The sequence below is a fragment of the Capra hircus genome, chromosome 9 (assembly GCF_001704415.2).
Source record: "Capra hircus breed San Clemente chromosome 9, ASM170441v1, whole genome shotgun sequence".
NCBI lineage: Eukaryota > Metazoa > Chordata > Mammalia > Artiodactyla > Bovidae > Capra > Capra hircus.
The window spans coordinates 63,312,040-63,326,636 of NC_030816.1; the positions used below are offsets into that span (position 1 = coordinate 63,312,040).

The window sequence follows — 14,597 nt, forward strand, 5'->3', positions numbered from 1 at the left end:
GATCACTGCAATATTTCAGCAAGTGTATACACTAAAGATTCTGCTACTGTTTTTCCAATAGGTCCTATGATCATTTATTCAGGTGACTGTACACTGGAGAAAGAAAAAAATACCCAGATATGTCAGGGTTCAAATTGACATTTGATACCTAGAAACTCCAACTATCATCATAGTTCCCCTTCCATTTTAAAATGGAAGCATATGGACTTTGGAAAATAAATGGAGTTCTAGTCAATTTGGCTTATAGTGGTTCCCTGGGTCTGCAAACCCTCACTGGTTAATTCTCCAACCCTCAAATATATAATTAAGATTTACATACTTGACAGGCAAGATAACCCCACACTAATTCATTGAGTCAGCTCATGTTCACCATAGCCAACCCCTCTTATCTTCCTCTGAGAAATGTATCAGTCAACTGCAAAGCAGATGACAAATGACTTACCCAGTGGGTCTTGGAGGTAAACAGCCCAAGGCTGGTATGGTGACTCTGGATGTTATCAATGGACCAGGCTCCTTTCCCCTCTGCTTTCCATACCATTTGGCGTCTTTCATCCTTGTTGCTGCCTCAAATGTTGCAATAGTAGTTTCTCCTCCAGCCTCCCATCCATTCGAGGGATAAAAGAAGGAAGGGGATGGTACCTATGCAAGAAAAGCAGCTTTCCTGGAAACTCACAGACTATTACCTATGTCTCATTGACCAAAACTGTGCCACGTGGGCTTTCTGACAATGGGGGAGAGGGGTGGAAGTGTTTTGGTTGGTCTGAACCAACTTCAGGTGTTCTGTTGGTAAAGGAGAACTCATGTGGTGGGGGAGGGGGTCCCAGCAGGGTTTTCCCAGTGTTCTTCCTTTTCTGTCTACTCTGACACTAATGTTTTATAGGATAGTTCATTGTATGTCCTTTTCACCAAGTTCGATGTACCTTAATTATCTCTAATCCACATTTTTCTTAGAACTCCCTCATCTTTACCTAGCGCACGAGTAAGAATTTGATAAAGGGTTCCTTTTTTTCATCGCTAAACAAATGACTCTAGGTCACTAGTTCTGGTTCTGTGAATAAAGGCTGGCCTCTGTGCAAGTTGGTTTAGGGCCGCTCACTGCAAAAAAAAACCACAAACCAACAACTATGTTATAGTAACTGAATAGTTTATAAAAGGAAATCGGACCTCAAGAATCAGGTCCATGTTTTATTCAAAAGACCCTTCTTCCCCACCTCAACAATATCCTAATATTTGTGAAAGTAAATTATCCTACTGTGCTCATTTCATGACGAAATCCCAGCAATATAAACAATTATACAAATTCAATTAAGCACATTAATGCAGAACCAACAAGGCCAATCTTGTGTTTCTCCTGTCCTCCCAGGATGCTCACCCCAGAGCTGGATGTGGTGTTGGTGGATGGAAAATAAGATCAAGATAAAGAAATGCCTCCTTTTCTTTCCTCAACGTTGTGATTCCTCAAACAAACATACTCTCATCACCACAGGAGAAGCAATGGTTACAATCAACATTCTTTAGAAACAGGAGGGCAGAAATCAGATGAAAGCTAAGGCTGCTTCCAACTGACAGACCAAATGCTCATTTGTTTCTCTCCCAACTCTCAGAAAAACAAGTTGGAAATAGCTTAGTCAGGATGGTGGTGGGGGCTTTCAAGTCTGGGGTGTAAGGAAGCATCAATAAGGCTGCCTTCATTGAGTTTTTAAATACAGTGTGTTCATTGACAGTAGCCAGTCCCACAGAGGAAGTCAAGGAGCAAACCTGAAGATGCCTGTTCTGGGATGAGTTTAGATTCTTATCTCCCTATATTTCATCCATGTTGTGCAAAGCTCTCACATCTCTCCACATGTCACATGACCTAGACTCTCAGTCAACACATTATTGGGATTTTATTCAAAAGTCCACAAGACATCACTTAAGAGTTGCTTTTCCCACTGTCCTTTTAGACGACACCATCCACAGTGTCTGTGATGTTCTATCTCTTCTCTGTTGGGTCCTCACCTCCCACGGGCACCTTCTGGTCTTTACTGCTGTTCTGTCTGTATCCAGCAAAGCACTCAGCAGTTTGGTACAAGAAGACTTAACTCATCATTCAAAAATGCATGTACAAACAACAAGAACAAAAAAGGTTCAAATATTTACTTTACAATTGTTTTATTCAAAGCGAATGAAAAAAACTAGTATATTTTTCCTTTACAAATGGGGATTTAAGAAAAGTTTTATCATTAGTTTTGAGGGTACTTATCTTACCTTCAACATAAATGATTTATATATTAAATTTGTTTTCTGATAGCCAAGTACATTTTAATCTTTTTTAGGTAGCTATGAGACGACTTCATATCCGAAAGCCAATGTCATTATTCTGAAATTGAGGATAAAAGATTCTTGTGCCCAATGTAGAATACACTTGCTCCAAGTGGTAGACAGTCCTTTTGCTCTTGGCCAAGTGTCAGGTTTTGATATCTGGTTGTGTGAAAAGACGTGTTTTGCTTTCTTCAGAGAATAGGAGTCTTAATTCTGTAGATTTATTTTTGTTTCAAGATGCATCTAAAATAGGTTTGTCATACTTTAGAGGGTAAACCTTACAATGACTGGGCCTGTGCAGTCAAGCTTTTAGATGATATTGTCACCCCAAAAAAAGATGATAATTGGCAACCACATTGTATTTAGGCCAATAATCTCAGTACTCTCATCTGAGGTCCTTCTGATGAAGAACACAAGATCTGATTTTATTGAACCAACAAATAAGTCTATGTACACGACAGTTGGGATGAAGTGGTCACAAGAATATCACATAAAAATAAATACTTTACACACTTTTCTTCCACGTCTAAAAGTGTTAAAATTCTAACCAGAGAAGATTAGAAGGTAATTAGCCAAATTCAATTATTTATAAAAAATATAAAAACACACAAACCAAATGATGCAAAAAATCTTTTTAATCTAAAACTCATTGCTCAGGGCTAATTAAGAGCCAAGCCCTGCCAATGTTTATCAGTTTATTTGACCAAAAAGAGCTAGTCAGCATTTTCTTCCAAGTAAGATAGTATATAATAGATTTTGATAAACCTTTCTAAGTGAGGACATGATACTGCAGGCAGTTCAAGGAAAAAAATAGTATTAACTTTTTCTTTGGTTTAACCAAAAGTTAGCAAATGTTGACATTTCAAGTGATAAGAAATTACCAAATGGAAGTTTAAACTCTGGTGTGAAAAAAAAGAAAAACAGTTGTAAAAGGAAAGGCTCCACCCACAGTTCCGTAGTGCAAGTTTTAAAGTTTAATTCTGAAAAATAATTTTATTGAATAAGCAGGAACCAAATTCCAGCAGTGTATCACTTACTCCGCTCCCCTACTCTCATCTCCTTTACCCTCTCTGCATGGGCCACTGTCATTTCTGTTCTCCAAGGAGGTCTCAGCTGCTACTCAGGGAGGCAAGGCATTAAAAAATGACCCACATTTCTTCCAACCAGGCTAGGAGTGGTGTCTCCGCTGCACAGCAGCAGACCCTGAGTTACAGCATTGCCATGTCCACATGTCTGTGTTTTTACAAAAAAGGAAGTACCTGAACCAATTCGTCCCTTAGCCCTTTTCCAACTTTTGGGGGTAACCACAACCCCCTTGCCTGGAAAGCCCATACCCCCATGTGCTCAGAACCAGCAAACCTACCCCTCTTTGCTAGAAGTAATGGTTCTCTCCCTGGAACTAATTTCCATAAACATGATACTTTTAAAGCAATTACCACCTAGCCCAGAAGGCTCCATTACTCTACCTAGCTTAACAGCTCTCTCCTATTTCTGTACATGCTGGTGGTGGTGGTGGTGTGTGTGTTTAATGTAAAAAGTGTTCTGAATGCACACACACATGCACATCCCTCCATACATTCCCAGCATTTAGCAAAAAAAAAAAACACAAAAAAACAAACAAAAAAAACTTCCCCAGGAAGCACTTTCAGAAGTTAAGCTTCTACTTGCATTTAAGCCACAGGGCAAGTGCCACTCCTCATAGCCCTTCCCCTCCGCGGCGAGGCTGGCGGTGCCCGGGCCCGCAGCACAGATGCTGAGCGGGATCAAGGGACAAGGCAGGGCAGGGGACCTGTCAGGCTTCCTAGAGCCACGTGCTGCACATCTCCCCCCATCACCTGGGAGCTTCTTGCCCCTAACTCTTATCCCCGGTGAGACCGCCTTGCTGTTCTGAAGGGCCCCTGCCCTCTGCGCCAGGCAGCCCCACTGCCGGACCAGGAGCCTGGGCCCCCAGCGGGGCAGCGGGTGCCCCGGCACAGAGCAGGCTGCCCTCATCCATACCACCCGTCGCCAGTCCATCCATCGAACATCCCCTCACAGCACCCGGGGCCCGAAGAGCCGTGCTGTCTGCGAGCTCCATGGCTTCCCCTTCGCCCTCCGAGATGACGGTCATGGGGCTGCTCTGGATCCTGTTCCGCACGCTGTACCTGCTGCTGGCGGCAGAAGGCGGCGTTCGACTGCGGCCGTACCTGGGGCCGGAGAAGGACAGACTCCGAGGCATCAAGCCTTCGGTCTTGGCCCACTCCTCCTGCGCCCTCCTGTTCTTGCTCGGGGAGCAGTTTGATGGGCTCTCGGGCGTGTCTGGTGATGGCTCCGACCTTGACCTCTGGAATCTAGGGTCTGTGTTCTTGAGCATCTCTGCTGCTGACATGCGGGCGCTGGTATCTGAGCGACTCCCCTTTTTCAGCAGCAGAGCTTTGAAGTTGTCACTGCTGGTGCTGCTCTTCCGGACGCTTCTCTGAATGGACCCCACTTGCTTCTGGGAGGCCAGGCTGGGGGCGGCACCAGTGGGTGTCACTGGTGGGGACGGAGAATGGTTTCGGGAGTGATCATCATCTGAATCTTTACGGCCAAGGACTTTCCTCTTAGACCTGAGATTTAATAACATTAAGATGAAGGTTAACTCTTGGTGGACCACTGGATGTGGGCCACACACCACCCTGCTTCTCTTACTGATATTCAGGCCACCATCTATTATTTTCACTATGGAAAGTTCCAAACACCCAGGCAAAAAGAATAGTTCATTGTATTACTATGTGTGTCCATGACCCAGTTATGATAATTATTAACTTATGGTCACTGTGATTTCATCTCCACACTCACTGGATTATTTTCAAATAAATCTCAAACATCATATTATCTTACTTTGCATAGGATCATTTCCAAAGCTTTTCATAATTGCCATTTCTTATTTAACTCTTCTACATGCGACTGATATTGGGGTGACCTTCCTTTCTTTCTACTCTTCCATTTCTTGTTTGATGCTGGCACCTGAATGGCCTAGTAGACAAGCCAACTCCTAGAATATCCCATACACTGAGACAGGCCCCCTGCCTCAGATTCTAGGACAACGCTAACTTTACATTCTCAGTCATTCTAGAGTTTGACATAAAACCAGTTTTCTTTAGCTCTTACTGGACCATATGTCAACTCCTAGAAATCCAACTTTCCGGAAAACAAGAATGAACCTTCCACACTAGATCCTGTTTCCTGACTGACATCCTCGGACTGATCCAGAGAATGTGAAGAATGGGGTAGAGAGTGAAAGAGGAGAGGCCTTCAGGGAGAGTAAAATTGTCCTGGGGGTAGTTCTTGTCCTCAGTCTCTAAGACTGTTTTCTGGGAGTGAATTACAGAAAATAAAGCAGATGATCCAAGTGGCCCTTGCTGGTGTCTTCATAACCACCACTCAGTGTGGGATGAATCACTCAGCTAAGTGCAGGTTGAGCTTGCTTTAAGAAAACAATGTATTTTAAAAATATGTGAAAATAAAATAAAATAAAATAAAAATAAAAATATGTGGTTATACATCTTCTTCTGCCATAAAATCCTAGAACATGCAACGGACAAAGGTTGAAAGAATACTATCTGAAATATAGAGATTAAGAGTTGAATCTGAGCAACTTTTAACTATGTAATCCTGGACCAGTAATTCATCTATTTACAAGTTTTTCATACTTGTAAAATGCGGGTGATGATACCAGCCTCACAGGTTTGTGAGGATTCAGTGAGATAAAGGATCTCCGGAGTCATATAGACCTGGCTTTACCCACTGCGGAAAGCTTTCTTGTTCTGTGACCTGGGGCAAGTTTCTGACCCTGTTTCCTATCTGGAAAAGGAGGACTAACATTAGATAGCTCATAGCTTATCAGTCACAATAAATGCAGTTACAGCCTTAAAGTGTCAGGCATAGAGTAGGTGCCTAACAAACATGTAATTCTCCCTTCCTTCTATCAGCTCAGGCTTCAGTGATGTTTTTACATGTCCTGCACAGCCAGGCACAGGGGAGGATAGGCCTCTGATGGCTGCCCTGGGCTAGGTGCTTCCAGGATCCTCTCCGTGCTTCTGGCCAACAAGAAGACACCAAAATGAAAGATCAGAAGTGGTAAAAATCCAGTTAAGAGGCTGAATGGGTGACCAGAGCTGACATCACGCCACCTCCTTTGGGATGGCACTAACTGGCCTATGAAACTTAGGTTCCATGGTCCTCTCCACTGTCAACAAGAGCAGTGCTTTAGAGTAAGTTACTGACCCACTCACAAAACCCATGGAAACAATAACATCCCAGAATTTCAGAACTGGAAAACAATTAGATGGATTGGTCCAGCCAGAAAAAGCAATCCACGTCCAGAGGGTGAAGTCACACAGCTTAATACAAGAAGTAGAATTTGATGGACTATCTTTCCACATAGAGCACATGACCTCACAATTTATTCTGGTTTCTTCCCAAAGACATCTCTGCTCATCTGATTCTTGCAGGTATTGGTTTTAGGATAATTTTTTTGTTGGGCTTTTAAATGGAGAGGGTGATCTGAGATCCATATAATAAGCCATAGCTATGTTTGATTAAATCTACAATTAAAGGCCTTTTAATTGTAGATTCAGAATGAAGAAAAGATGGGAATTTATAAAAGTATTGTTTCTTAAGAGCAACTGCCCCTGAAAATGACAATTAAATCTAAATATAGGAATTCTTGGCATATTATGTATGCTATGTATGTATGTGTATACACACACACACACACACACACACACTGTGTGTGTATTTCTAAGGAAGATGGCTATTTAAAACATGCTTAAACAGTTAACACTGGCTTAAAAACTAATTCAATAAATATAAAAACTTCACACTTCAAGTGGTGGTGTTCTACATTTTCCATCTGGCTTTAAATCTGAAGTGAATTAATTTGCATTACAAAATTTGAAAGCTGTGTTTCAATTTAGATATTCTTTATCTTAAATTATTAGCTTAGCTACTGAAGGGTATAAAATAAAGCCCTAAAACTCAAAGACTTTAGATGGCTTCCTATTATGTGTGCTAATATATTAACTATCTATCTACTAAAAATTAGCCTGTATCCTTGCTTTCTATCTGCAAACCACACCCTATTCAGTCTTTACTTCTATCATATGTACATGGAACAATACAGACTGGCCAATTTCTGCATCTGCAGTAGATATAACTCCCTAGTAGGAGAAACCACAATTTTTTTTAGTGCCTTAACAGGGCTGCCAAAATAAAATGTAGAAGAGATTTTTCACATATTTTTAGGAAAAGTATGTAGTAATTTGGTCCCACAACAGTTGGGTTTGTCCCTGAGACTAAGTATTTAGTACACAGAGCAACCAGCAACACATCTTCTCAGTGGATGCTATTTTAAATATATATATATGTCTGTATATTTGGCAACCCAGTGCATCTCATACCAAATGGACGATGTCAGGCCTTGGAAGAATTTCCTAACAGTTAAATTCCAATTGGTTCCATTTAATTCAGAAAACAATCATGGGGAGGTTATTAGATGTCCAGCATGCTTCTGGTTAGAAACATCTATGTAAATCTCTACAAGTGTCATTAAAGTTGGTTTCAAAGGATGTGGCATTTTTCATTTCCCCTGTTTGCAGGAATAATTTGATAACCAGCTACTTTTTAAATTTCTAATGACAAGAGACCAGTCAGACAATGTGACAGAGGCAGTGTTTAGCATCTATCAGGACATATACCAATACTGGAACCAAAAGTAAAGAATATAATTCTTGACAAACACTTTGATTCCTCAGCTTGGCTGTTTGGCCCCCCAACCCCCCTGCTACAGGCCAAGTTAGATGTTTACACCTTGCACGAGGAAGCTCAGGTAGGGACGGCACATCCTATGCTTTCCACCTCATGGGATCACAGCCACTTCAGTTAGATTCCAAGAACCAGGAAAACACTCCTGACACAGGTTACTCACACAGAGAATCAAATGATTTTACAGATGTTTAGTTTCAGGAGGAAGAAAGAGGACCTTGGTTCAGGGAAATATAAGGCCTTGGCAGCACAGGGGCATTCATAAGAGTTATCTGAAAATACTGTGGTAAAGAATTCCAGGAGAAAGCAAAGGTTTTGTACAGCATACAGTTTAAAGTACTTGCACAAATACAATCTTATTCATTTTTACAATGACACTATTGTGAGAGAATTCAACTGCTTACAGCCAGAAAAATTAGGCAACAAGTAAAACTATAGTGTTAAATCACTCTTTAAGGTGATCGCATGTAAAAAGTACAACAGTTCAGGCAGTTACTCTGAAAACTTTACTCCACATTTTTTAAAAACCCAATAATTTCTGATGCCAGCAGATGGCACCAGCAGTATACAATAATAAATTTAAATTTCTTTTGCTCCTGCTTAAAAAAGATGTATTCTTTTATTGAAACATTTCAATAGCCAAAGAAGTTACACTATAAAAACCTAGTTTTTTCTGTAAAATGAAAATAATAAAAGCAATAAAACAAAACACTTAGGAAAGAAGTCCTGTAGAGCTAGTCTGTGCATGTTAAGTCCACAGAACACAGCATCCCTCATCCGAGACTGGATCACTGGCTACTTTAACCCAACTCTTGTAAACATTCAGTCAAATATAGTGACACTGCATTTCTCGCTAGCAAGAGGAAGGCCAACCAAACATCATCACACTGACCCTCTGTCCCCCACATCATCATAAAAATCAGTGGAACTGAGTAAAAAAGAAACTGGAGATAAGGGAAATAAAAATATAGAAACAAACTAAAAAAATCAACAAGCAAGTTAATGAAGTTCAGTTAGGTGAGAGTAAGAACATCAACAAAGAAAAACACACTGAGAACCGATTTGGAAAGAGGGGACTCATGAAGTAGATTCAACAAAGAGGAAGGAGTTTTGGATACCTGTGAATAGCTGCAAAAAGGTCTTCTGTGGTCCGGGGTCTCCTGGGGGTCATCACCTCATCACCCCTGTCGTCCTTAAGGAAGTCACAGGTCTCTGAGGAAGAACTGGCTGTCTCAGCCTCCGGCACCCCAGCTATGGAGAAGCAAGCAGGCAGACACAAGATGCATGAATGACTTGAATTTCAGTCTTTAGCCAAGCTCCCAAATATGCTTCTCTGCCATCCCTGACAACGTGAGAATCCCAGGGAGAGGCAGCAGGGTCTGTTGTCTGATATATCACAAAGATGGGGAAACGACACAAGCATGACCGTCAAAGCTCAGGCTTTTCTGTTAAAAGTCTAGATGAAACGGAATCTCTCTTAAATTTTGCTGTAACATTTATTTGCCGCTCTCTGGGGGGGATTACTCAGTTATTTAATACTCAATCTGCTGCCCACCACCCCACCCCTTCTATTTTCTGCCCTTCTATGAGCTCTACCCTTAGATCTGGATATTTAAAAAAAAAAAAAAAAAGCCATAGAAATGCCAAGTTGGTAACCTAAGCGCGAGGTGGCACAGGGAGCCCACACGCAGCCGGCTTGAACCTGAGCGTGCAGCAGCCCTACTCGCCTCAGCTGCGAACGGTCTAGGGGAACAAGAGAAAACCGGACTCACGCCCTGGGTCCTGCGGAGGCAGGCAGCGCTCCACACCGTTCCTGGCACCTGGTTCCTCCGCAGGGGCTGGCACCATGGGGACATTGGCTTCCACTCTGCCCGGGGACTCGGATCCTGCAGCTCCTCCCACAAGAACCACGGAGCTGCCAGAATCGGTGTCATCAGAACCAGCCCCTGCTGCACCCCTCTCTCGTGCCTCTGCGCTCGTGGGGCTAGGAGATGCCACGCTCACGTTCTCGGAGGGCTCCGCCGTGAAATCCCTCTGCGGAGGTGGCACCACGAGGAACAGTTTGGGCTTCTTGGAAATGGGGGGCGGCTTCCTGCTGGGCGACGGGCCGAGCGGCGGGGTGGCACCCGCTCCGGACTCCGCCTCCCCGGCCGGGCTGTGGCTCCGGAGGCCATGCTCGGCTGCACTGTCTTGGTGACCCTGAGTCGAGCTCTTGGCAGGAGTCGGAAGCGAGCTCGTCGCGGAGGCTGGCTGGCTTTCACTCTCCATTTCATGTATGCTATTTCGGGATTTCAGGAAAGCAGATGGCTTTAAATGATACTGGGGAACAACCGGAGTTCGTTTTTCCTGAGATGGGTGTTCGTGTAAGGGGGCTACTTCGGTTCCTGAGTTCTTCTTCACCGGCCTCAACTGCACCATCTGCAACGCTTCGGTGGTGATCAGGGGCATGGGGAGTCTGCTGCCCTCCTCCTTGATGGAAGGCTGTCTGCAGGCCTCCCGGGAGGACTCTGGCTGGCCAGGTTTCTTGAAAGAAGGCCTGGCATCTTTCATCAATTTGGGGTCAAACGGTGGGGCAGGCGGGGGCACTGAGGGGGGTAAGGCAGGTGGCGGAGGTGGCAGGGAGTCAGATGAAGCCAGAAAAGGGGGGCTCAGCGCTGTGGGGGGCGGAGGAAAGCAGGTGTCGGTGGGGGCACAGAAGGGAGTGAGCACTTCTGGTGGCGGAGGGGGGAAGAGGGGAGATCGAGGCAGAGGTGAGCCCTCGGAGAAATCGGCCAGAGGCGGCGGGGGAGGGAGGAAAGGAGACTTGTCAGCGGGACAAGGGGCTGGAGGAGAGGCGTGAGGAGCATTCGCGATCGGAGACACCAGCGTTGAGTCCAGCTTCTTCACCGTCCCGCTTCCTTCGGTGGAAGTATTCGAGGAAAGAGACGTGGAGGAGGAGGAGACGGATACTGAAGATACAAGAGACGACTTCCTTTCTGGCACCTTGGGTTTGGGCTTCCCCTTCCCAGTGGCTGGTGACACTGATTTTAAGAAGACAGGCACAGGGGTGAGAGCGGTGGGCGTGTTCGACTGGCTGGAGTACCCACTGGATGGAGAAGTGACTCTGTGCGACTTCTCCGGCGACGTGATCTTTGGTTTGACGGTGCCACCGAGCACCGGGGGTACCGCGGCCCGGGACCCTTCCAGGAGGTGGCGGCCCGGCCCACTTCCAGGTGATGCTGCGCTGCCTGCTGGACCGGCCCTGCCTGCGTTCCCCTGCTCTTCCTGCACTCCCGTGTAGTCAATGTAGTAGCCCCACGGGTCTGTGTACTCGGACTTGACGCTGCTCGTGTCGCTCTGTGCCGGCGTGAGCCCGCACAGGGAGTAGACGTTGGGGGCCGTGGCGGAGGTCAGGCTGCTGCCGGCGCTCACAGTGCTCTGGCTGCGGGAGCGAGGCAGCCACGGTTCTTCGAAGTCACTGCAGGGGCTCTGGGAAGGCGAGCTGCCGCCCTTGCCCGGGAGGTTCAGCTGCAGCGAGTGCTGGAGCGAGGCAATCAGGCTCTCATTCAGCACCTGCCCGTTCGACTGGACGTTCTTCTTGGGAACTCTGCGCAGAGAGTCTGTCCGAGAGGGTGGCAGGGGAGGCTTCTTGGCTTTCTTCAAAGAAATGCTTCGTGCAAGGGATTTGTCTTGGCAATTGGACCGGTCTCCTTGGTGTCTCTGAGCTCTTCCATCAAAAACATTGACCACGCTGTGCCTGGGGTTCCCAAAGCCATCATTACTATTGCACAGATCCCCAGGTCTGTGTCCAGAGTCTGGGTGCTGAGTAGGGGAGTAGCCATCGTGGTCTTCTGAATACACAGACCTGGTATCATCCTTGTTAGAGGTCTGGTCCAAACTGCAGCTGCTCGTGTTGCTTACAGGAGTGGAGTAACCGGGAGCTGCCAAGTGTGGCTTCAGTGGGGATGCCCGCCCACTACCTGAGGCACCGTATTCCCAGGGCTCCACGCTACCACCCTGGCCCCGGCTTCCTGAATAACTGGACTCACTCTTGTTGTCCACATCCTGGGGGTGGGCTGGGATGCTCAGGTTATTTCTACAGTTATAGGCCATGGCCTGGGACCCATTCTCTCGATTTGCTGGTGCATCTAGAGAGACTTCGGAGTCACAGAGGGACAGCAGTGTGGTTGCACTGGACGAATGATGACCATCCTTCTGCCTGGAGAGGAGGTGGTCTCTGGATCTGACCTTTGAGTATGAAGATGAGCTGGTAATTTTACTGTCCAGCTGCCCTGAGCTCTGAGCAGTGTGAATCACAATGATCTCTGAAGAGGAGGAGAGCGTGGCATTTGGGATGATGCTGGTAGAGTAGCTCGTGTGAGGAGACACCACACATGCAGGGCTGGTTACATTTTCACCCTCAAAGTGCCTCAGCTCCTGAGATTTGGGCCTCAACAGTGTTCCCATCCTCGGGGCAGTTCCTAGATGCCCAAAGTCTTCATCTACTTGTGGGTGACCCCGTTGGTAGGGGGAAGCACTGCCCAGGTCTTCCGCAGGGCCCAGGGCACCCAGCCGTGGCTCCAGGGACTGAACATTTGCCCTTGCTCCAGACCGGGGAAGACTGTGGAAACCGGCGTCGCTGTTGAGGCGGGAAGGGAACACGACCCCGGCAGAGTCGCTCAGCACTGACATGTTCCCAGAGGAGCCTGAGAAGTGACTCATCTGAGCAGCAATGCCTTGCCCCTTCTGGGCTCTGATTCTTCTCATTGAAGGTGGTATGACTTTCACTTCCTCAGTCTGACAGCTGGAATCCCTGGTTTCTGAGCGCTGTCCCGTAGATCGACAGCTGTCGAGCCTTCCGAGCGTAGAGTAGTGGTCTGGGGTGTACGCCGAGTGACCACCACCATCATCTTGGCCAGTGCCTCCCGAAGCTGGAGAGAAAGCATAAAGAAGCTCATCACCTAAAAATAAAAATCAGTACCTGAGTGCATCCTTGATCTCTCACCCTCTTCTGATTCTGTGGTATTGTACTTAAAAGAAAAAAAATATCTTTTCTATTTGGCCTAGTTTCTTTTTCCCTATAAGCACCTAGGTGACAGTTTAAGTCGTGACTGATGGCCCCCAGATGAAGACCTGTATGATAAATTTCATGTACTTCTTTTCATATATACCTCATAGCCTCCTACAGATTAAGTGCTGCATATGCAATTCTCAGGTACTCCCTTTGAGAACAAAGCTGAGGGCTCCTTGGAAGGTTTCCTTTTTACATAATCTCTTTTTGGTAAAGGTAAGACTCTCACCCATCCAGCGACTGTACAGAACATCCATCTAGCAATGACAGTCTTTCGCAAAGACAGATGAATGTAGCAGCTCAACAAAAGGGCTACAGAGGTATCATTTAGAAAGGATATTGGTATAAAACAGCATGAATTACATTAATTTTTATGTCAGAAGAAGTCCTAAGAAAAAGAAAAAAATGATTTACAGGCCCATCTGTGTTTCAAACATTTCATTATCCATCTTAAGCCATTATCATCTGTCTGTTACTGACATTCAAAATTCAGTAGCAATCTGTTGTGTTCTGGAGAGGGAAAAAGCAGCAGGAACCGATCCAGTGAACATTTCCTCCAATTAGGATTATTCATTTCTTGGAGCTTTACAACCAAACAGAAAGAATAGTATGTTTAAAAAGAGAAGAAGAGGAAGGAGCAGCAGCGACAGCAGCATGAGGCAGGGCTTACAGTAAAGAGAGGCAGGGCGATGGATGAAAAAAATCCTTACACGTAGGCAAAGACTTCAAACTACCTAGGAAAGAAGAGAAGCTTAAAATAAAATCATGAAGCCAAGAACTTACTCAAAGTGTATAGAGAAAAAAAAATCCATGCATAGCAATCATTAGGACCAATTAAATCTTGAAAAATAGTAGTGAAACCATAATTCTTTCTAGGTTGTTATTATCCAACAAGGGCCCACAGGCATCACTGTTCACCTGGGTAAGGACACTGGTGGTGATAGGATTCCCAAGATCTCCTTCCCCACCCCACTTATACTAGCCTTCATATGACACCTGTCCCTGATTGGACAGCATAGCTCATCCAAACAGCAAAGCACAATATAGTCTTGAATCAACTGCACAGGAGAAGCCACCCTGCAATGAAGGTTCCCAAGCATAAAGCTATTCCCTTCACTGTGATGATGGAGAATCATTTTTGTGCTCGTACCTTTGGCAAAGAAAATCTATTCCCCCCCTACCCCCTGCCAAGTACACTCACTGCACACTCCCACTCCACGTGTGCATGTGATGCTCTCCCTCAGAAAAAGGGGAAGTGGGCAAAGGGGTAGGAACAGAAGAAAAATCCACTTTAAGCAAAGAAAAACAAAAGGTGCAAATATTTGCAGTCTAGTATTTTAGAATGTGTGCAATGCTAAGTTCAGTCATGTCCGACTCTTCGGGACCCTATGGACTGTAGCCTGCCAGGCTCCTCTCTCCATGGGATTCTCCAGGCAAGAATACTGGAGGGGGTTGCTAT

At 45.4% G+C, this 14,597-nt stretch overlaps 1 protein-coding gene across 6 annotated transcripts in view; it reads right to left on the bottom strand.

Moving 5' to 3' along the window:
- Positions 1,870–14,597, bottom strand: part of NHSL1 (NHS like 1) — a 266,654-nt gene continuing 253,926 nt past the window's right edge. For 4 of the 6 annotated variants that reach the window (XM_018053262.1, XM_018053264.1, XM_018053266.1 and 1 more), the window contains 3 exons: positions 9,861–12,998; positions 9,207–9,339; positions 1,870–4,889 (listed from right to left, as the gene is read on the bottom strand). In XM_018053262.1, the coding sequence (XP_017908751.1) occupies positions 4,154–4,889; positions 9,207–9,339; positions 9,861–12,998 (4,007 nt within the window). In that variant the 3' untranslated portion in view covers positions 1,870–4,153. The remainder of the gene's footprint in view (positions 4,890–9,206; positions 9,340–9,860; positions 12,999–14,597) is intronic. The other 2 variants (XM_018053263.1, XM_018053261.1) reach the window with 1 other exon arrangement.